Raw genomic sequence first — 24,354 nt, 5'->3', positions numbered from 1 at the left:
CGACATCAATATTTTAAAGCTTTTCGTCGATAGTGTAACACATCTTAGTTTGACGATATCATGTCACTGAAAACAACTTATTTCAATTGTCTCAGTTATTCGAATGAACTTTATATTAAAAATTCAGCCAGAATAATACTATCTGTTTAATAAAGTAAAACTATGTTATAAAGCATGCTAGTTTCGTTTTCCTGACTACTGGTACCGACGGGTACTAAAGATCTACTAGTAGCAGTGGCAAGCAAGTGATAAAACACCACAACAATTCCAAAGCACTTATCTGCATTTATATTCACCGAACGCACATGTTCCAAAAAATTAAATAATAAGAAATTTAACTACAAGAGATATATAGTCAAGTGTATGACTACTTATGTATGTGATCATAAGTTTATCTAAATTAAAAGTTTATAATATGTATCTCTCCAAAATTTCGACAGAGTTTTCATTTAAAGTGTATGTATTGAGTCTGTATGGAAGAAGCATTTATTCTGGGTGTAATGCAAACACAGCGGGATTACACATTTTATCTAATTAGGTCATGAAGACCACAAGAATTCCGAACAAATACACAGAAGATGATGTATTACAAATGCTGATGTTTAGAGTAAGATTAAAGTATTATCATGCACTCATACATTCGTTATTGAAATATATCACATCAATTCATACTGGTCGAATGTTATGGACTAATAATAATTCTAATATGACGTTCTTCTTTAGCTTTTTGTACACAGCCATGTTCTAATTCGAATAGAACATAGGCTGCACGTGATTGACGTCACAATTGTAATTGCAACGTCAGATGAATTTTGAATAACGCCAGAAATCAAAATGGACATTTTTGTTGGTGTTACTCGCTAGGAAATTAAAAAAAACATTCTAAAAGTAAGTTTAAATGCTTCTGTTTTTTTTTTATTGATAAACTGTTGATTATTCTGTTCATCAAATCAAAATGGCGATATTTCGAGCGTCTACTATAGGTCCGCTTCGAAGGACAAAAGTTCAAAATATTCCTATTAGAATCGAAATAATTCTATCATGCCATGCTCTATGCTCATTTTAACATGGGTAGGCATTATATTTGTAAACATTTAATACCTCGCTAACGCTCGGTATTAAGATATTAACAGATATAATGCCTACCCATGTTAAAATGAGCATAGAGCATGGCATGAAAGAATTATTTCTTAAGTAATATTTATAAAGAAGATTCTGTAAGATATAAGGGAAAAGTATCTTTTAAGTTTTTTTCATTTTCTCAGATGTGTAATTTTGTTCTTTTAATCAATAAACTGCATTACATGGAACACTTGGAGTGTAGCATTTGATAATGTGTATTCAAGTGATCGTGGGGTGTAGAAAACTACTAAAAAGACCTGGCTGCTTCATAGTTGTAACTTATCATCGATGTTGTACATTGACCGACTTCAAACACTTTCTATCATAAACGTGTTGAATGCAACCTTTCAAATGTAATTTGTTCTAATACTCAGTGGTAATACACGTTTTTGGCCCATAGAATGGCGTACACTTTTCAATTTCTATGTGGTTAGAATTGACTAAATTCGAAACAACAACAGTTGTATGCTTAACATTCCTAATTGGTTGACTGATAAGATATTTCAATTTCTCAACTCAATATCAACCTGTGCTTTGTGGTATTTGATACTTGTATATCAGAATTGTCCTCTAATTTGGAAATTTGATGACTGTGTATCAGTGTCGATGTTGACAATTTGACTGGCATTGCTGTAGAAGAAGTCATAACATGATACGACTACCGTGTCAACAAACCTGGTTTCTTTACTATTAAAAATCATATCATTTCCAAAACCTTAGTTTTATCAATTAGCTTCTTCATATGGATTTATGTGATTCAATCTTTAGTAAACTACTCTGTCGTCGCCGTCATGCCGTAAAATCTCGTTTTCCCCCTGGAATCTATAGATACAGGCACCTGTAGTACAATGTATAACGCTGTTCGAAGTTCAGTTTATGTAATTAGAATACTTAGAACGATTTTATATACACTTTGAATTGTCTTACTTTCCGGCATGTTTAGAACTTCGAAATTTAGATTGCTTGGCTGTCGTCTACAAAATTTCCCCCTGAACTCATTGTTACCTATATATAGAAAATTCATAGGAAGAATTATGTGTTTGCTTAAGTTCAATGTAAAATCGAGTTAAATTTTTTTTAAACCAATGAACTGCGTGATTATGATAAATTGAACAACGTAATTCTTCTCTTCCAATATTTTCTTTTACAAAGACCAATATGTGATGAAAATTTCTACAAGGTACTGAAGGGGTAGTGAAAAGGGATACAGAGTAGGTTTTCTGGATGGATAAAACCTAAAGCTGTGTTAATCATTGATTATATTGTTGAATGTTAGAACTGGTCTTAACAATACCAATCCACCAACACAATGCATGTTTTTTTTTATTGTACAGAAGCTATGTGTGTGCTTTCACAAATTAATGGGCTAGTACAATCTCAAATTTATTTCATTATTATTGTGCAAGTGACAACGACAAATGGAAATGTATAACATATACAACATGACAAGTTATGAGAATAAAATGTAAAAAACAACAAGTAAATAATTCATAGAAGGGAAACCGTTTTATTTTATATCTATAAAAAATTCATATTCTAATTAAAAAAAACAATATAAATATAAGATTGTTTACTGTTTGATCATCAGGTATTGAGGCAAATTCTTATCTAATCTTTGATTCAATGTTTTTAATTCATTGCATATTTTTGCCTTTAAAAGGGACCACATTTTTAAGTAAGTAAGTTAGAAAGACATCCTTGCTGATTATTTGTGTTTGAATTATTTTTAATTGAAATATTATTCTTATGTGTTTTATTTGTTTTAAGGACAGTGTGTACATTTGTTAACTATCTATTTTATGCGAGAACCAATTTCTCTTCATCTTAGTTTAATAATCTTGTAAAAGGGATTACTTGGGGATTTTTTCTTTGATGATTTAATTATGTCAGACAAACATTAGTTGTTGCTTTATCAGCAGATATTTGAACATATTTTACTATTTCACCTTTTCCTATTTACAAAGATCTTTTAATTTTTAGTTTCTATATATTCAATTATCGGATAGAATTTTATATCTCATTTATTTCTTCATATCTGAAAAGGATCATATACCAGTTTACATCTATTAATCATTTCATCAAAGCAGATAATTACCAATAAATAGAAAAATTGCATATTATACAATTTCAAAATATACAGCTATGTACACGTCTTTTAAACCTTAAAGCACAATATGGGTTCAAGTAATCATCGTGTATATGTTGTAAAGAACAATACGAGTCAGAACGTTGTTCTTCAAACATATCAATGTTTGACAATAATTGTGCATTGTTCTGATATCCGTGCTCTCCATTTGTGGTTTGCTGAAATCTGTTCTGTGGATTGTCATTTTCTGTCATACGAGAACCCCTTATAGTATCTAATTGATAATCATGTATTTCACTGTAATGATAACTTTCATTGAAAGGTCCTTGAACACTGTCTGTTTCGTTAACGTTATTTTGACTGCTTCGATTTAGTCTATGCGTAACGTACCACCTAAGAAGCAGATATGTTAAAACCAGCAATAAAACACAAAACAATGAGACCGCGACAGTAACCAACAGAATAAATAAATTCCTGTAAAAAACAACAGCAATTAACTTTATTTTTAAATTTCACATTGGAGGCAATAGTTTTGTTACAAAAATAAAATGTTTGTATTTGCATTAGGATAAATGAGTTGCGATTGAAATGTCCATTTTCGTTCTGTTTTAGGATGAATTTCGTTTTGAAAACCTAATTGAATCGGATCAAGGACAGAAGATTAAAAGTCCTATCTCGATAAGACAGTTGTTTTGCGTTTGTTTTATTTAGCGTCTTCATTTTGTTTCTCTATTAATCCAAAACGCCATTTGAATTTTACTACAATTAAATTTAAGTTCAAGTAATAATGCGTGCACAGGAAGAACTAAGAATAACAACCAATCGCACAATGTAGACAATAAGCAGACGATGCTGAAAAAATATTTTTCACCAATATCAACTTCCGTGAAATATTTCAATGTTTTCATTATTTTTAGATCGGTTTTGTTTGTTAAATCCTATTTCATAGGAAAAAAGAGGCCAATCTAATATTAAGTCCTCACGGACATTACAAAATATGTAATACACTTGCTGTTTCTCGTGGTAATTTTACTTTTAATAAATGTTCAGGAAACTAATTTAGTGACGCTTGTATTACATTTGTAGATACCAGTTCGTAGTTGTTAATATGTGTGAAGAATAACAAATTCTTATGAAAATTAAACGTACGAATATCGAAATATGCATTTTCTTGGCGATTTTTGCATTTGTTGCGCATGTTTAAAAGAGACAATTGCAATAAGAGTATAAAAAGTGCAGACTGTTGTTTGCACTATTACTCAAACTATCTCTTTTTATTTCTGATTGTTTGATTGATCGATTTATTAAGTCAAAATTAAATAGTAAGATTTCTTAATCATGCTTTCTTTTCATTTGTATATAAATAGAAAATATTGATAATTATACCTATTTATACAAATTGATGATGTGTTGTCTGGAATTGGTTTTTTCCTTATAGTTATGCATGAAGTGGTGTCTTTACATTCGCATATGCCGGATGTCTTGTTGCATAATGCTCCATCGTTGCATATACATGTTTTGGAGCAGTTACAATTGTAATTGTAGTCATAAAAGCCCAGGTGGCATTCTGCAATTTCAATGAAAAAATTTAAAGCAAAACCAACAGCAAAAAAAGTGGACATATTAGATTCAATTGAGTAAACATTTCAGAAAATTATTGTGTTATTAGGATTATGGTTTTGGTCACGCTTTTATGTGATACAAAGTTATTTATTTGTTTCATTGTTCACACCAATAAAATGCATTGATTAAAAACACATGACAATGTGTGTGATATTATGCTATTTATAACACATCTTTTTTGGTTGCTGATTATTTTTTAAAATTTGGCAATTTGTTACTAATAATTGTTAAAATAAATATCAATTGGCAAATTTGAAGACTTTTATAAATTGTCCTATATATAGCTAGTGGTTTATGAACTGTTTGGAGTGATCGGAATTTAATAGATTTAATATTCTGTTTCTGTTTTTCTAAATGTTCGTAAATAAACTTTTGAATTTTTTTAAGTCTGCAGAGGCGATTTATAAGTCATGTGAACGTCCAGTTTGCTCTTTACATTGATAATATTCTTGATAAGATTTGTCATTATTTGGCTTGCATTGGATATATATGTGGATATCCACGTGTGTTTTTTGTTCAGCAATCTATCGAATTTCTTTAACACAATTGTGAAATATTAATTTTGAGGGTGCATTTCGATTAGCGGCAGTTGAATTTATTTAAGGATCGCAGTTTTTGGCACTAATAGAGATGTTTTTGTTGTTAGTTTACCGCTTCTTGAAATCATGATATTATTTTGTTTAGAGGTAGATGAGTAAAAGAGGCTGAAAATCGAAAGCATAATTACGGGATCGTAGATCTTTACCTGGCGAATGTTACATATAAAAAAGAAGATGTGGTATGATTGCCAATGAGACAACTATCCACAAAAGACCAAAAGACCTACGAATGTTACGGAGCATCTTGGTACATCTCCCGTTTTACTTGTTGATTTTCGTTTATAATCAACATTTACTACCATTTCACTCGTCTCAGATAATTTACATGTTCCAATATTTCAAGTTGGACCCCTAAAGGCGTTTATAAATCAAAATACCTTTGAGTGAATTGCAATTTCACACTTCCAATCATCAGGACATTCACAAATTTCCTTGCAATTCATTCCAAATGTTCCCAAAGGACATTCTGCAAGAACATTTTACGCCATAAATCTTTAATTGATATGTAGTTTTCTCTATTTCAAGGTCGATTTACCTACTATAATTAAATAATAATAGATGGCACACACATGTTACTTTGCCTGATATTTATAATAGATATAATATGTCATAATAGACAGTTTAAAAATGCAAAAATGAAAAGAGGATCTGGTGGTTTTGATTTGTTGATTAAAGATGAAGTCCTGGATAAGTTCAGTGGAAGATATTTTGCGGATTAAATTATAACATAAATATGAAGATTCAAATAACATATGTTTCCACTTTTGCTGTTGTCCCGCAGGAGTCAAGTTGTTTAAATGATGGTGAAAAAGTCTAAAATGATCGGCTACAGCAAATATATTTCTACCAAAATGAAGGTTGTGTGTATATTAGTGGAGATGTTACCTCTAGATGCGGGAGTGAGCAGGATTATATACACGGTATGGATGACATAAACGACAGAAAAATAATTGACGTTATTAGTAACAAATACGGTGATCTGCTACAGTTATTTTCTGGTTGACTTCTAGATCATTCGTAACTTGTGTATGATAAATGGTCGTGCTGACGGTTTCTTTTGTGTATAAAAGCGATGAAGGTCAGTTGTCGACTATGTCTTTACACTACAAGTAGACATGTGAACAAGCTGTGATATGCAATTAAGGTCGGATCTTATACTTATTTGAACTTTAAGATGTATTTGCCGGAATGGACCAATAGTGTGGACTGTGAACATAAAGAAAGAATTTGCATGTGATGCTAGTAAGCTCAGACAAGCACAAATTACAGATAGACCCAGTTATTACCAATGTTATTTCAACTGATCGGTCGGAGCTTTACGTTTTAATTTGCATAAGGACTGTCTATTTGCAGATGTGTGGGATAAGGATGATTGCCGTTATAATTATTACTGATTTCTAATCACCTATTAGTATTATCAGAGGAATTTACAAAACAGTGACTGGACACTTCATTGATGAGTTTATCCTAAAACACCTATCTATAGGTGGACTGGTTAATTATGAGCGAACCGGTTAAACTCCGCCCATTCAAGTGAAATAAATTGAGTAATACAATGTGAAAAACTTCCCTTTAACTTTCTTTGCAACATTACACATATTCAAGATAATATTGATTATAAAATTAAACACGAAGTAGTCACCAATAAAAAAATCTCAACAGGAACACGTTCAAATAAATGGAACAAATCAATTCAAACACCATATTGGACTGGACAACTTAATTCATTAAAGAACAAAGTGTTTATTAAAGAAAAGCAGTGTTTTAAATGCAAACATTTTCACTAATGTTGGTCGTTTACTAAAACAGGACTTTTATTTATTCAAAATCATTTCGATATAATGAATCTAAATGCTAAACTTCAAATGAAAGGAGGAGAATTATTTGTTTAAAAGTCTCAATAATCGGGAATTTTGGAAATATTGGTAATATTGGTATTACGAATGAACGTCGCAAAACATTTTTCATTCTAAGAAAAATCAGATGACAGACTTCAGAAGTAATGTTGATGACAAATGAAAAACAGATAATAAAAAACTGTTTAATTCTTGTGGTAATGGTAACTCTGATAACAATCATTTAGGCTAGGTATGAAAAATAATCATGTTTTCCGACTTGTAACGTTGACACTTTGAACTGCCCTGTTACGAGACAAGATGTCATGGACGCTGTAAAACGGTATGAAGTGAATAACGCAGTCAGCTTTGACTACATTCCTGTGGAAATAGCATATATTCCTACGCAATAGCATATGTATCGATTTATGACTTCTGAACAGCGGTATACTACAGTTGCCTTTTAAAATAAGCGTTTAAATAAATGGCTCAATGAAAATGAAATGTTATGTGATGAACAGAACGGTTTTTGAAAGGGAAAAAAATGTACAGATCATGGCTATGTATAAGATGATATTGTCAAAAGCAGAACAAATGCAATAGAATACATTTGTATGTATTGTTGACGCAAAGAAAGCACTTGATACTGTTAATAGAGACTATCTACTATTCAAATTGAGAACACATGGTATTAGTGGTATATTTTTTAAATTGTATTACTCCTTTATACGGTAACATCAATTGTGCAGTGAGAGTAAATAACTTAATGACATCCTTTTTTCCAGTCGCTCTTGGTGTTAACACACGGCTTTGATTTATCGCCGACTTTTTTTGTATCTATGTAAATGATTTAGTATCAGATAATAAAGAAGGACAATGTGGTATTCAAATAGATGGCAAAATGGTTTCAATGTTATTATAAGCTGGGGACATTGCATTAATAGCACCTGATCATGCAGAGAAACTGAAAAAACATTTTAAACTAGTGGTGTGAAAAGTGAAGATTAACTCTCATTAAAAACAAAACCAAAACTGTTCATTTTAGAAAGAAATCTATCAATAAAAGTAATTTTTCAGCTCAAATGTAGTAAATTATGTCTTGGTTTTGCAGCTTGTTATAAATATCTTGGTATACTTTTAAATCTTTTTGATTGAAAATTTAGTAGAGGAAATTGATTTCAGTATGGCATGGGATTATATTCAATTTAATGAAAAAGAATCTTGGTACCAAGAGGTATGGAATGATAAAAATATAGTCAATTGTAATAAATTGTAATTTAATAGATTCTTTTTATTTTTGTATTGGTACGGAGCTTTGTGTAAATTTGTCAATTATAGATGCCACCGACCTATTTTGTCACTTTTTAGAGCTGATTCGTTACAACTTAAAGTTAAAACGGGTCGATGTGCTAGACTATCAGAACCTCTACAAGACCGGTTATGTATGTTTTGTGATAATAGTTTAATTGAAGATGGAAAACACTTTCTTTTTAACTGTTGGTTTTTTCTTTGATATCAGACATGGAATATGTGCCAAAGTCTGTCGTTTAAATGATGAATTTGAGTATTTATGCGATATTAAAAAACTTTGTAGTAATGAGAATATGGTTCTTCTTTTAAATAGTTCACTTCATTATATGTTTTACCGACGGAAACATGTTGCCATCTAGCAATTATCTTGTCTAATGTAACTATACAGCCTTCTAAATGGAGCAAAACGTGAATCGTATGGTTAGCTATAAGACGCATCGACATGACAACATGTCCAATTATGCAACCAATATATGAAACAACAAACGAAACACAAACATAATAGACAATAACCACCTATGAAAACAAATTAACTACATGCTTTTGACCTAGGACAGTTACATAGACATGTAGCGAGGTTAAACTTGCCCCTCCTTGACAAGTGGTAGTGGCTAATAACATTAACGGTACCAATTTTTCTGCACCAGATGCGCACTTCGACAAATAATGTCTCTTCAGTGATGCTCGTGGCCAAAATATGTAAAATCCAAAGCATATATAAAAGATGTAGTTTAAGTTGCTAACTGACAGTATATAAACAATGGTACATATAAATAAACTGTTAGAATCTGTAAAAAAGGGATGACGTTACTTATCAGATCGACACAAAGCACAAGAACTACTAAAATATAAAAACCATTTTTTTTCGATCTGACAGTAGTCGCAGATAATGAAAGCTAGACGAAAGCCAATAACAATTCTTTTATATATTATATGTCCCAGACTGAAGTTAATTTCAAATGTTGATCATCGGGTCAATACACATGGCTTGCAATGCATTTGAACATTTCAGACAATGGAGGCACAAACCACAATTATTTACCTTTTGTGCAGTGATGATTCTTTGGATTTCAAATATTTTGGCCACGAGCATCACTGAAGAGACATGTATTGTCGAAATGCGCATCTGGTGCAAGAAAATTGGTACCGTTAATTTTATTATTCTTATACAATGTCCACTCATATAATTTTTAACATAACCATATATTACGGTTTATCTCATTTATAAGATAAACCAATTTAATTAAAGAGAAATGATTATTGCCTCATTCGGATCCGGTTCTTGTTTCCCGCCAATCAACGTCACATGACTCGTCATCATTACATTGCACTTGCCAATCTTGTAGATATGTAAAAGTTTCAAAAAATGCAATCGTAAAAAATCATTGACATCCGCATATCATATTCTAATATTTTGAAATGAAACTATCGTAGAGACAAGACAATTCTCCAAGAAAGGATTTTCATTTGCAAGGGTCAGCAAACGACGATATTAAAAGGTAAACCGAACTGTCACCACACGATCCAATGCCATCAACACGAGGAACATATCCAGCTTCTTTCGACATGCTTATGTTTGTGAGATTATTAGAACAATTTAATAATGTATCTGCGCCATAAAAGTTATACAATGCTCGACTGACAGGGACAACTTCCAATTTGTCAGTGGCTCATTGACCGGTGATCAATTTAATGGCACAACAAAATCTTCACACCAGGAGCCCCCGTTTAGAATTCCACACAGCACAAGATGCACTTGTAAGGAAAACACGATTTAAAAGAAGGAAAACCAATGATCCAAAGAATTCACTACCTGGTTCCAGCGGTTTGCAGATTTCGTCAAGCTTTAACCTTGGTATGTTGAATTTATATATATAAAAAAAAAAAAAAAAAAAAAAAAAATATGATGTTTTGTGGTGTATAATTATTCTAATTGATATTTATCTCATTAGGAATAAGATAATCTGGTGGTGATAAGATAAGATTACTGAAAGGGTTATTTATTATTATAATTTGATGTCATATATCTAATTCGTGGCCTTTTTTACATGTCTCTGCTTTAATGTACATAAATTATATAACCATGCAGTCGTTTTGAAGACGCACCTAGCGCTATTACACACAAGATACACACGAGGGCAATAAGTGCAAATTCCTCAATCTTTATTTACTTTATAGATTCTACCACTTTTATACACAATTATACACTATCTGTTAGATGGCTCAGCTGACGTGTAAATGAAATACACTATATATGAGAGATTGTGTGGCGGATGACGCGATAGCTTTAGATTAAATCCATCAGAGTCGATGGCTTAGATTAAAATATTTACAAGTGAAAATCCTTTGAACATGTACAGTCTTAAATATTTCCTAAATTGTTTGATACACTTAAATCGGCATTACTATATAAAAAAAAAATGTACATAAATTATGCCTACTGTTTTCTCGTTTGACTTGTTTAACATTTTTCTTTTTGGTTTTTAATTACTCATTAATGCAGTATCATGGGATCTGCTCATTGTTGAATGCAGTACAATGACTTTGTTTAATGCAGTATGGGCCCTGCTCATTGTTGTAGGCAGAAAAGTGACTAAATGTTATTAATGCGACTTGGGCTCTGCTCATTGTTGACGGCAGTACAATGACTTGTTGATATTAATACAGTATGGGCCCTGCTCATAAATGAAGGCAGAAAAGTGACTAAATATAGTTAATGTGGCATGGGTTCTGCCCATTGTTGAAGGCAGTAAAATGACTGTTTGTTTTATTTTATTTGCCGTTTGTTCTACTGTGAAGAGTTGTCTCATTGAATCATACCAATTCTGTTTACACGAGTGAGCTTCTCAGTTACATATGTTTTATATTTATACTTTTAGTTTGCGTTTATTTTCTTGTTAGCTTGCTTGTTTTAATTTTTGCATGTTTGCCTAGCTATTTTCATTATGCATGTGTTTCTGTTGTAAAATATGCTTTATTAAATATGATATTTGATTTTGATATGAAATATCAAGTCAGTTGAACTTGTGAGAGATTTGCAGAGCTCATGTTTACGTTGTTGTATTTTACATACCAAGCCCGACCCTAAATTTTCTGACTTGCGTAAATATAGTTCATATAGTGATACAAGCAATTATAGTTATACAAGCGATAGTCTGTATAGGTTTCAAATAGCTTACTAATGCTCATGGACAGGACAATTAGTTTACCAACAAGTCAACTTAGAGCAAACAAGAGAATAATGTGCACTAATTCACACAATTATCAAATTACTTTATATCTCACGAAGCAGAAGACAGAGCATGGTACACAACATCCTCTTTACTTTGAAGTGCGATAATGTTATTGTATATATACATGGACATATATTGTTTAGATTATTTTTGATTGTCTTATCTAACTCAGATATGTGAACATTGAGGTTTTATTACGTTTGTATTTTACTATCACTTTTATTTTACATGTCGACACGAACTATGGGCTTACCCACATCTATTTTTAGAAACAAAACAGATGGGAAACTCGATGAATTGTTAAATTTATTTCAAATACTTTTGATCTATTTCCTTCTATTAAAAGGAACTTTTAGCATTCTTATCTATATACAAAGCTGATGGACACAATCTTTTTAATTCTAGTCGGAATTAATCAACTATCCATTACTTAAAGTAACACCATGGAATTTTACTCTAGCACCTTGTTCTTTTAGGTCACAAAATATATTCGACGCAAAACTATTCAAGATTGAACTTTCCAAAAACATGTATCCGAATTTTAAGTACTAATAGGAATGCATGGGGTAGCCAATTTAGTACAGGAAACGCCTAGTTCTTTTAGGTCACAAAATATTTTCGACGTAAAACTATTCAAGTTTGAACTTTCCAAAAAAGCGGCACCTACTGCTTAGCTGTATCCGAATTTTAAGTACTACTAGGAATGCATGTGATTGCCAACTTAGTCATGTTAGTACAGGATATGTGGTACTTTCTATGTATTGATTGATATGATTATATTTTTTTTTTTTTTTGTGTACGTTCTACACCCTTCGTTTTTAAAATATTGGTCACGTTACTTGTTTAAAATTAATATATAGCCTATACAAATGTACACGACTTTGAAGGAGTGCCTAGAATAGCACATAAAGTCATAATATACATATACAGGTAATGTATTTTCGTAAACTTTGTAGAGGATAATAAAATTGAAAATGGAAAACTAATATTAGTGCATATTACAGATTAACAAAGCAATTGAGTAGATTCATGGCATACCACCATCTTACATTGTACTTTTGCAGTGACCAGTCAGTCTAGTTATTACCCAAATCTCCGAATGTGTACACAGATGTTCAATTTTATTGATTATACTGTTTATTTGTATGAAGAAACTTCCTGATTTATCGCATTATATCTCTTAGAAATATTTAACAAGTTCCAAACTTATGTGCTTTAGAATACATTTTGTTCAACTAAGCCGGTTAAGGCGAGATAACTCTTTTAGTAAACCCATTGATAATTCATGGTCGGTTTTTCAATGGATGTATTACTGCTAAAATAATGCGTTTTATGATGATTTAAATATATATATATATAACATGGATAATACAACGAAAGAAGTGATTTCTTCAAAAACAGCACCTTTATAACAAAGCTATTACAAAAGGAAAAATATGATTGTCTAAGATTCAAACATATTAACAAAGAATAATGCCTTCTTAGCTAGTTCACCTAAATGGACCTTAAGGTTGTGGAAAAAAAAGGGGGGGATTCTGATGAGTGTGTATAGACACACTCAAGTGGCAAGATTAAGGGGTTATGATCGTTTCCCGTAATTGTACGTCGGATCATATTAGGTTTTTACTTTCCTGCGGTACCGCAGGAAGTTCTGTTGAGACCATCTCATGTCTACCCTGAGTGGCCGGTTCTGAATTGGTACCAGTTCGAGCTTGACTGTTAATGATACATAGTATGGCCTATGTATTCAGTGTTTTATAATATAAAAAATGTTAATCTTTACTCCCCTGAAACCAGGGGGTGATGCGAATAAGACCCGACGTATTTGGGGATCATAACCCTCGTTCTCTTTAGGATTTAACCTGGAGGAACTTGAGCATCCATTGCTACCAATGGTGCACAGATTTGTCAGTTAAAACTACATGTAGCATGTCGGCATTCTGTAATCATGTCAGACCTCGTCATTCTAAGTGAACTGTGGCCGTTATTTCCACATTATTTATTTGTTTGTTATGTTTTTGCCTGAAAATGGATTCTTTGATTAATACGGTTTATCTCATTTATAAGATAAACCAATTTAATTAAAGAGAAATGATTATTGCCTCATTCGGATCCGGTTCTTGTTTCCCGCCAATCAACGTCACATGACTCGTCATCATTACATTGCACTTGCCAATCTTGTAGATATGTAAAAGTTTCAAAAACCCACCCACCTCCCCTTGCAATCTGCCACCTAATAACAATTCTTGTGTCTGCTGCTGTTTTATTTATCTTTTCAGAATGACCAGAACATGCCGGATCTATAACTTTTTGGACAAAAAAGAGGAGACAACCAAGCCGATGGATTTGATAGCTAAATCATACGTTCGAGAACTATAATTATTATGTCAATGCTAATTTCATGAATGGCTACCACCTTTATCTAAATATTTAGACACAATCAGTGTGAAAATGGAATTACCAATACCTGGTATTAGTGCTTCGCCTAGATGCATTTAACTTTTGACTTTATTTGGATAAAAATCATGCAGCATTTATTTTAATTACTCGATTCTAATTGTTCATTGTTTTGTAATAAAATCATTCGTCACAGTCAAAAAGGATGTCGGGATCTGGCAAGATTAAGGGGTTATGATCGTTTCCCGTAATTGTACGTCGGATCATATTAGGTTTTTACTTTCCTGCGGTACCGCAGGAAGTTCTGTTGAGACCATCTCATGTCTACCCTGAGTGGCCGGTTCTGAATTGGTACCAGTTCGAGCTTGACTGTTAATGATACATAGTATGGCCTATGTATTCAGTGTTTTATAATATAAAAAATGTTAATCTTTACTCCCCTGAAACCAGGGGGTGATGCGAATAAGACCCGACGTATTTGGGGATCATAACCCTCGTTCTCTTTAGGATTTAACCTGGAGGAACTTGAGCATCCATTGCTACCAATGGTGCACAGATTTGTCAGTTAAAACTAGCATGTCGGCATTCTGTAATCATGTCAGACCTCGTCATTCTAAGTGAACTGTGGCCGTTATTTCCACATTATTTATTTGTTTGTTATGTTTTTGCCTGAAAATGGATTGTTTGATTAAATGAAGATTATAAAACAAAACTGAAAACAGTCCGTTATAAACATGATAAAGTTAAAGCGGAATAAAGATATATACAGGAAATGGTAAAATCCTTGAAAAATCTGTTTGTAAGATGAGATATAATATGTCGATATATATTAATTCTATCAGATTATCATGGGGAGTAGTAAAAAGAGACAGGAAGTATTTTTTTACATGAAATTGTTCAGCCACAACTTATGACATACTTCATCATAGGACGGGATTTACAATATTTGTCTTTAGTATATATGCAAATTACATGTTAATACGATTTTTGTGTACTCGTTATATTAGTTCTCTGTGACACTTGGCAGTGTGTGGATGATACATCAATGTGTATTTTAACCAAACAAAAAAAACAATAACAATATAATGCGTTTCCTATTTCCTTTTAGGTAATGTAAAATGATCAAAGTCCATGACGTTTCAATTGAACTGATGTTGTTTTTATATGACAAAGATGTGTGTGATTAATTACAGCTACTAAACAACTCAACGTTCCCTCTTACACGGAACGAACACGGAACGAACACGCGAATGGAATGAAATGAGAACGAACGAGTTAAATCAGTCAGAATCGTGTATCTCCACTCATTTCGTTTATTAAAGTCAACTCGTGTTTTTCCGCTCAAAGACGTGTGTGAACGAAACGAACGAAACGATCAATATATTCCGTGTAAACAAACACTGTTTCGTTCAGAAACGATACTATTTCACCTGATTGGTTGTTTGGCGATTATGCTAGTTTTCAAATTTCCAGATGAAACGAATAAATATACCAAAGTTAATCGGTATATTGTACTACTCATTGTTTATTCATGAATAGAATTCATTACATTACTTCGATATTGCATTTAAAATAAAAATGATGGCTCTGAAATGAATAGATAAATATGAAAATAAAATAAAATATTTAAATTATGAAAGGCAAACAAGATCAATTTAAATATCAAAATACCTTCTCTTCTTAAAAAAATAGGATGGAAACATTCTTTATTTTATTATTCATATTTATTATTAAAGTTGTCATTTTTTTCTACTTATTTACATATAAGTTAGTGAGATGTACATCGTAAAAGACGTGAAAAATTTAAGGAGTATCTCGGAAACATAATTTAGTGGCAGTCGCTATCCCTGGTTAAAATAAATAGAATATATTATATTATGCTTTCAAAACATGTGTGTGTGTGTCAATCTTTTTCGTTATCCACGTCAAACGATTTGCATAGTTTTCTTTATTAAAGAAATGAACGACCCTATTCGTGTTTGTAAATTATTTTAAAACTAACGCCCATTAAGTTTTTCCAAAAAATAGATAAAAAATATTCTTATTTCGTTTCACGGAGGGAAAACATTTTTTTCGATGACTTTAGTGTAATCATTTCCCGTTTTTTACATTAGCGTATGATCCGTATATTTAGTCTTTTTCAAAATAACCTAGTACTTCCAAAGTCAGTCAATTTATCTGTAAGTGCACGCATAGTCCGCTATCATATGCATGTACAGTGTATTTGTTTTTATTTTTTATTCAAGTGCAAACACTAGCTATTAATGATTGGTTGTTCGTTTCTTGAAGTCCAGTGGCACATATATCATGAATGTTCAGGACGAATTACGCTCACAAATATACTTACATAATGTAGCAAGAATATTAAGTGAAGAAAATAATCATTTATTATATTGTGTTTTCTGTTTACCTAAATGACTCAAAACAATTAAACGGTTGATTTAATTAGAAAATATATCTAACGCACATTAAAAAGACGTTTATAAAATACAGAAAATTAACTAGAAATAAGAGAAGGGAATCATTCTAAAAGTTATTGAAAAAGAAATAAAACTGCCTTGAATATCTAAAAAAGAATTATATATAATTATATATGCAAATATTGGAAATGTCTTGAAATGTAGAATAAAGACCAAATATATTAAAAACAATATATTCTTAAGAAATATTTAAAACATGTTTGTTTTTATGTTAAATGTGAGTAAGTGACCATTGGCTTGGAAATAGAAATATGTTAAAATAAACTTTTTGAACTTTTACATTTATAATATCACTCTTTATTTTTGCCTTTTCTTTGCGTTCTTCGAAGATTGCAAATACAAAGCTTTGATCGGAATCTCGCTAATTGATAACAGTTTCCAGAATAACTTCATACATGTAACACCTTTTTATTACTCGTCCATATAATTTACATGTTGATTTTTAGCATCCGTCTATCACACCTTCACTCTTTGAAGTTTCACATCTGGGTTGAAAAATAACAAGTCGTTATCTATTTCACAATTGGGAACTTTTCTGTTGTTTGAACAGTCAAAACAAAATCGTGATAATGTAACAGTTTAATCACGTTTATCATCATTATGATTTACGAATCAGTTTAGTAATAAATCAGAAAATTGCTAATTGTTGTACACTTGTTTCAGATAGATTTAATCGTTGGCAAAATTGTTATAGCAAACTTATTAATTGCCAAAATTTTAATATGTTTATTTATAATTTTCGGATTAAGCTTGATGTCCAAGGTCACTGAACTAGTACATATTTTTGTTTAGAGGCAAACTTAAGCACGGCTCCGGGTGAGGGATTTTTTCTATGTGTTGAAGACCCATTGGTGGCTTTCGGCTGTTTTCGACTCTTTAGTCGGGTTGTTGTCTCTTTGAGACATTCCTCATTTCCAATCTCAATTTTACGTCATGTTAAGTTGGAAATCAAGGATAATTTAAGGATAGTCTTATTAAATACAAGTATCTATGATGAAATTAGGAAATATTCATGGGCGGACCCAGCATTTTTTTAAAAAGTGGGTTCCAACTCAGGATAACTTGAAGTTCCAATCATATTACCACATTCAAAGGCATTGATAGTAAAAAAAAAGTTGGTCCTAACCCCGTAACCCCTACTGAATAAAAATTGAATGACACAGTCATACTTACGACACACAGGTACTTATTCAAAATTGATATTAAAACATATAACTTCGAAAAAATACTTATAATAGCAACAAATTAGCATATATTCTTTTTATTTTATAATGTATGATAGCTTTGTGAATTGAATTTTAGCTTATTTTGTTACGTTTTCTTAACGTACAATGGCAAGTATTTCACTTATATTTCGGACGAAAAAGTAGTTATAACGAAAAAATACAATACTAAAATGTGTTCATCAAAATAGAATAAGAATTTTGACAGCTACTGAACAATAAAGAAATATTTTAAGGGCATACATTTTGAGAGAATAATATTCGCCTACGATAAAAAAAAATAATATTTTACTGTAACGTAGTATATACAGAAGGACAAAATACATTGAAAGATGGTACACTCCTATATCCTTATATTCTTGCATTACTATACAATGGTGTAACGTTTAAAGGATTAAATTAAAAGCAGGAGGTATCGTTTTTTTTTTTTGTTTTTTTTTTTTGGCATAAGCAAATATTGCAGTGTGTTTCGTTTTGCTCCTCTCGGTGAAATTATAATATTTGCACGCCCTCACCTAGATCTAGATCTGAAACTAGTTGTTATGTTAAAATAAACAATAATTTACCTTAAGCGATGTATTATTGTTGACCATTCGAGATTCTTTTTTTTCAACCCGTCTTCAGCTGAATTTGTGATTGTAATATTACTATGCAGGACGCAAGGGATTTCAAATCGAAAATAAATGCAAAAAAAATGTGAAGTTTTGTGTCTTTCAAAACACGAACAAAATACAGAATTAAATGCAGGATAAAGACAATAACTGTTTAGTGTCATTAAATGTTAAGCTGTATTTGTACTCGGCTCGAAACAGGAGTATTAGTTCGCTAAAGCTCGCATTACACCGGTGTCTTAGCCTCGTACACATACAGCTGATATTTAAAGACACTAAACAGTTATTGTCTATATGTTTCTTATGTTTTAAGAATTTATGCATACGGGTTAATAATTTTATTCTCCTCAAAAACAGTTTTGTAAAAAAAAAATCAATGGTGTGCATTTTAACCAAAAACTGAATAATTCGCGTCTGAAACAGAAATTAAAACAAAGCTATCAAATCAAATTGGTATTATGGGTAATATAAGAACACAACGGGTGCCACATGTGGGACAGGATATGCCTTTCCTTCCGGAACACTTGAGATCACCCAAGTTTTTGGTGGGGTTGGTGTTGCTCAGTCCGTGTTTCCTATGTTGTGTTCTGTGAACTAGTTTTTGTCTGTTTATCTATTTCTTTATTATCCATGGCGATGTTAGTTTATTTTCGATTTATGAGTTTGAATGTCCCTCTGATATCTGCCATCTTTTGCCCCTTGCCCCTCTTTTTAAGCGCAATATTTCCACGATGAATAAATTGGGGTTCTAATGATGTACTGGTGTGTTGTTGTTTTTTGTTTGTTCTTTTTTTCGGGGGGGGGGGAGGGTACATGTATATATGTTATATGCAGTATAGTGATTACTAAAAAGCTGTATGTTTAGTAAAACGGCGAAGACGAAATCATGTACTTTTTAAGTAAGTTACTCACGTGCATGCGATAAATTAACAAAGGTTAAGGCACTTTTATTCTAAAAATGATCCTAGTAAGATCAGTTTCACATTTAACGGCGCATATCTTATCTAAAAATCCGAGCTATTAAATCACGCGATAATTCCCGAAAGTTCAGTAAATTGTTGAGGATTACGATTGATAAGCAGTGACCATGCAGACATGGACACACACTCTCCCGATTAAGTGTTTAAGTTCACATGGACAAGCAATATGAGAATCATTTAAATAAAAGAAATAAAAATTATATTGACAAGACAACGTTATTAACAATGACACATTAAACAGTTTTAAAACGGACTACGGCTGTATTTTAGGTTGCAGTAATTTATTTACGATCTCAAATGCTCCTGGCCTTAATTGTACCATTACAGCTAATTTCCTCATGCTTGTAGAGTAAAACTTCAGTTGGCTTGCTTGCTTTGTTTGTATTAACGTTAGTTCGAGCACTATTATAAAGATCGACTTCTGCAAACAATATAGACAGGCATTATTAAAACAAGTATATGTTATATTAAAATTTGATTGAAAGTTATCCCAATTCCAATTTTCAATATACAAACAAAGCAATCAAACTTACCAAAGTCTTACCCTGCATGAATAAAGAAATTAGCTGTAATTGTCACGAAGAAGTACTTGTATTCACGCTAAGTTTTGTCCACTTTACGGGAAGAATAAATCAGATTCTCAATTCGTTTACATAATATAATACTATTAAGTCATAAATTAAGAAGTCAATTAACACCTCAGGCATGTGGAATACTCAGCGTTTTACTTTTTACTTGTACAATCTTACTATCCATGCAGATGCAAATTTATACCCTTTTCTACTTACAGTTACTGTAACTAGGCGACCATTTGATTAGTTAATAGATAATGAACTATGAATAATGGATGTACTTCAGCGTGGTTCAATTCTTGTACACAACTATTTCCTGCATTTTGTGTTGTCGATAATTCCCTTTCATCAATTAGGCCTTGGACCGACTTATTTATTAGTTCCTACTAGTATATTATATTATAATTAAAAGTTCGGTTATTTGATACTAAACCTAACTGAAGGCACGGAATCCCTTCGCATATAAGAAAAAAATATTTAAGAAAAACTGAGAATTGATACAGGAACAGAACTGAAATTAAATGTATCTCTGATGTTTAGGCTGTTTTTTCTTTTTAACAAAATATTTCTGTTTTCGCGAAAAATGAAAATTATTGACACTCATCGATGTAGCGCAGTAAGCAAAAGAAAGCAATCGACAGATTGGTGCTTTCTTTAACCATTTCATTCATAAACACAACTGTTATAAAGTCTTTACAGCAACATGATTACTTATTTCCTTGTTTGAATTGTTTTGTTTCGGACCTTTCTTAGAGCTTACTATTCGGTATGGATTTTCTATAGGTTACTTATGGTTCCTTTCATCTGTCATCTACTCTGGTTAATAGTTGTCTAGTTTGCAATCATACCAAATATTTTTTTATATTAAAATTTATGTTATTCTCTGTATAAACGATCAAGCTATTCATTCTGAGTATATAAAATTAACGAATATTAATTATATGTCACTTGGATGTACCCTAGTAATTATCGCGGGATTGAAACTCAAACGTGCATAGGATTTTGAGACGGTGACCTTTAATAATTCACATCTATACAAACTGGACCCCTGTTGTGTTCACATCGAAGTGCAAAGCTACATGTATAGATGGAACGGCGTACCAGTTTAACATCTATAAGTCATTTTGTCTCTGGTGGATATTTGTTTCTTGCGAAACATAGCTTTTTATTCGTTTTCTCGTCCTTTATACGCTACAACTATTTGTTATCATAAGTTCCGAACACTGACCAGTCGATAAAATGCAACTGTACTATTTGTCTAAGGTTTTACACGAATTTACGACGAAGCATCTATAATACTAAAATTACGAGGTCCAATTTGTTAGCCGTCATCACGTTAAAACGACGAATCACAGAATTCAACTTTATATATAACTAATATAGTACAAATGTGTAGATTAAAAATTACACCACTCCAGGCCCTTTTGTTTTCCATGTAATTAATATTGCCAATAATTAAGAAGTTCCGGGTCGAGTCCGCTACCGATACCAATAGTATATTCACCTGTTACCTATTACCTTATCTGTACGTTCCGCATCTGACAGGCGCACCACCATACGTTGTTTTCAGGATTAATATGCTATATACACGGGTCATAACCACAGGGTTGACACTACTAAATTGTCAAATTGTTACCTATTGTAGTATTTTAATTAGTAAGACTTTCTAAGATAACAATACGAATGCTAAAAATCTGGACTAAAAATAAGGCGTATAGGTACAGTTTTCAATTTGTTAGTGGGCATGACGTAAAACAGCGAAGCAAAGAATTCAACTGTATTTATAACTTATATAGGACAATGCTGTTGATTAAAAAATACTCCATTCCAGGACCTTTTGTTTTCCAAATAATTAATATTATTGTTTCAGTTCGACGGGTTCAAACAGAAAGACTTGAAAGCAGAGAAAAACTGTGTATCTTATAATCGGCATGACTTTATCCGATGACTTCCAGGACCTTTTGTTTTCCAAATAATTAATATTATTGTTTCAGTTCGACGGGTTCAAACAGAAAGACTTGAAAGCAGAGAAAAACTGTGTATCTTATAATCGGCATGACTTTATCAGATGACAATACTAATACTAAAATAAGGCTTGCGCATACTCCATTCCAGGACCTTTTGTTTTCCAAATAATTAATATTATTGTTTCAGTTCGACGGGTTCAAACAGAAATACTTGAAAGCAGAGAAAAACTGTGTATCTTATAATCGGCATGACTTTATCAGATGACAATACTAATACTAAAATAAGGCTTGCGCATAGTTATATACTATAATTCAGTCACGTACCCGTGATATCACGGGTGTGTTCTAGTATTGTATAATATTCATTGAATATTCTTTTCTTAGTATAATTGAGATTTTTTTTATCCCGGTTTAATGTTAATATTTCTTATAAAATGTGATATATATGAATTAACGAAAATTCATAACTCTAACTACATTTTTTGGGACTTTGCACTTTACACTAAATATGTGTAACGTGAACCTTTATGGGCAAGGCGAACAGACTCAAACACAAATAAAAAGTTGTTATGTTGTATTATTAAAATCACATAAATAATCAAAATATACATCAAATAATTGTCAGTCATTTAAAACCCGCATATATCCTCACTAAACTAATATATCCATCAAGCTCGTATATTCACTTAAACCACATCATATCATTGCGAATAGTTACTCTTTTCAGCGCACTAAATGTAATCCTTCACTCTACAAATGTTCGCTCTCCGGCCTTCACGTAATGGTATTCCCGGCCTTTATATACAAATCCTCGTCGGAGCCATGGACGGATCTCCTGACGGATCTCTTGGGCTCCGATTTAATGTTCATGAAATAAAATACGTAACAATACCCCCTTTCCAGGACTGTGGAATTCCTATTCCAGAAACAAATATTAACGAATAAAATATAAAATCCTACACAGGTGTTTAATCACATCGTTCTATATAATAACCTTTGATGAATTGGATTATCTATTTATAGATCTATTGTAAATTAAAGATTATAAAACATCTCAGGTACATTGTTGTTTGAATCCACAACATCATTGATTAAATTAGTAACTTCTGTTACAATATCCGGCACATTTAACCTATTCTTGTCAACATTCTCTGTGTAGCCAATACACGTTTCCTTTTTGACCTTGACGGAGCCGTCCAAGAATTTCTGTTCAGTCTTTATCAATGTTAGTGTTACTGTTTTCACTTCTTCCTCTACTACTAAATTAGATTTCATGTCTGTAAATTCTTCTTCCGTTATATCAAGAAAGTCATCATCCACTACACAAAAGCCATCTAAGTTGCAGTTTTCTTTTTCTACTGTTACACAATTATCAGCTTCATATGTACATGATGTAGTTGCGTCTCCGTTGGCATTTCTATCAGGAAAATTATAATCACTAGTAATGTTATTGTTATCATCCCATTCAATATCATCATCCGAAATGTCAGAATAATCAGGAATTTTAACAAGTAATTCTTCCTTTTCTGCTGGAACTTCCTGATGTCCTTTATTTTCATCACTATGGAATTTCCTAACATGCCTTTTAAGGTCACTTTTCCTTCCAAAACTAGAATTACATATGTCACAATGACTATTCTTCTTTCTTTGTCCATGAATTTCCTTTTCATGTCTCTTTTTATTCCTTTTCTTTGTAAATGACAAATCACAAAATTCACAACTAAACTTTGCATCCATGCTGGTGTAAACGTCCTTACTTATGAAAATCTAGGTGGTTTATGGATGACCCGACCCAACCGCGTTCGATAAATTGCAGGCGGAGTACCAGACGGAGTACCAGACGGAGTTACTGGCGGTGCCTCGTTTGAACTTTCAGGGAAATTATTTGCGGTAATAACGGGCGGAGTGAATGACTTCTCCGACGTATCCGTATCATTAAGATGTTGAGTTGGTTCCGAATTTATTTCATTTTCAGTGTCTTTTTCTCTTTCCATATTATTTTGCCGCATTTCTTCAAAAGCTTGTAAATTTGGCATTTCCGCTTGAACAATTGTTTTCTGTGGCTTAAACCATTTTGGAACTTTCTCCCCCTTGTACAATTTTAAATTGTCAGCGTGTATTATAACAGGCGTTGAATTCGGCGAATGTTTGATTTTATATAAAACGTTGGAAAGTTTCTCAACTATTACCCACGGGCCTGTCCAAAATCTCGATAATTTCTTCTTCACTCCTTTCGCGGTCCTCGGTTGGTATCGTCTAACTAAATCACCTTTACTATAATCCAGTCTCTTAACGTTTTTATCATACTGACGCTT

At 32.1% G+C, this 24,354-nt stretch overlaps 1 protein-coding gene across 1 annotated transcript; it reads right to left on the bottom strand.

Moving 5' to 3' along the window:
- Nucleotides 1-23,074: 23,074 nt before the first annotated feature.
- On the bottom strand, nt 23,075-23,776 carry LOC139526695 (transcription factor hamlet-like). Its single transcript, XM_071321855.1, has one exon. It carries the CDS (start codon nt 23,774-23,776, stop codon nt 23,075-23,077), a length of 702 nt encoding a protein of 233 aa, XP_071177956.1.
- Nucleotides 23,777-24,354: the final 578 nt, after the last annotated feature.

This window comes from Mytilus edulis, chromosome 6 (genome assembly GCF_963676685.1).
Source record: "Mytilus edulis chromosome 6, xbMytEdul2.2, whole genome shotgun sequence".
Taxonomy (NCBI): Eukaryota; Metazoa; Mollusca; class Bivalvia; order Mytilida; family Mytilidae; genus Mytilus; species Mytilus edulis.
This window is presented reverse-complemented; position numbering and strand designations above follow the sequence as displayed.

Bases quoted from the DNA above. Each gene is read 5' to 3' on its own strand.
- LOC139526695 (XM_071321855.1), bottom strand. From the start codon at position 23,776: ATGGATGCAAAGTTTAGTTGTGAATTTTGTGATTTGTCATTTACAAAG.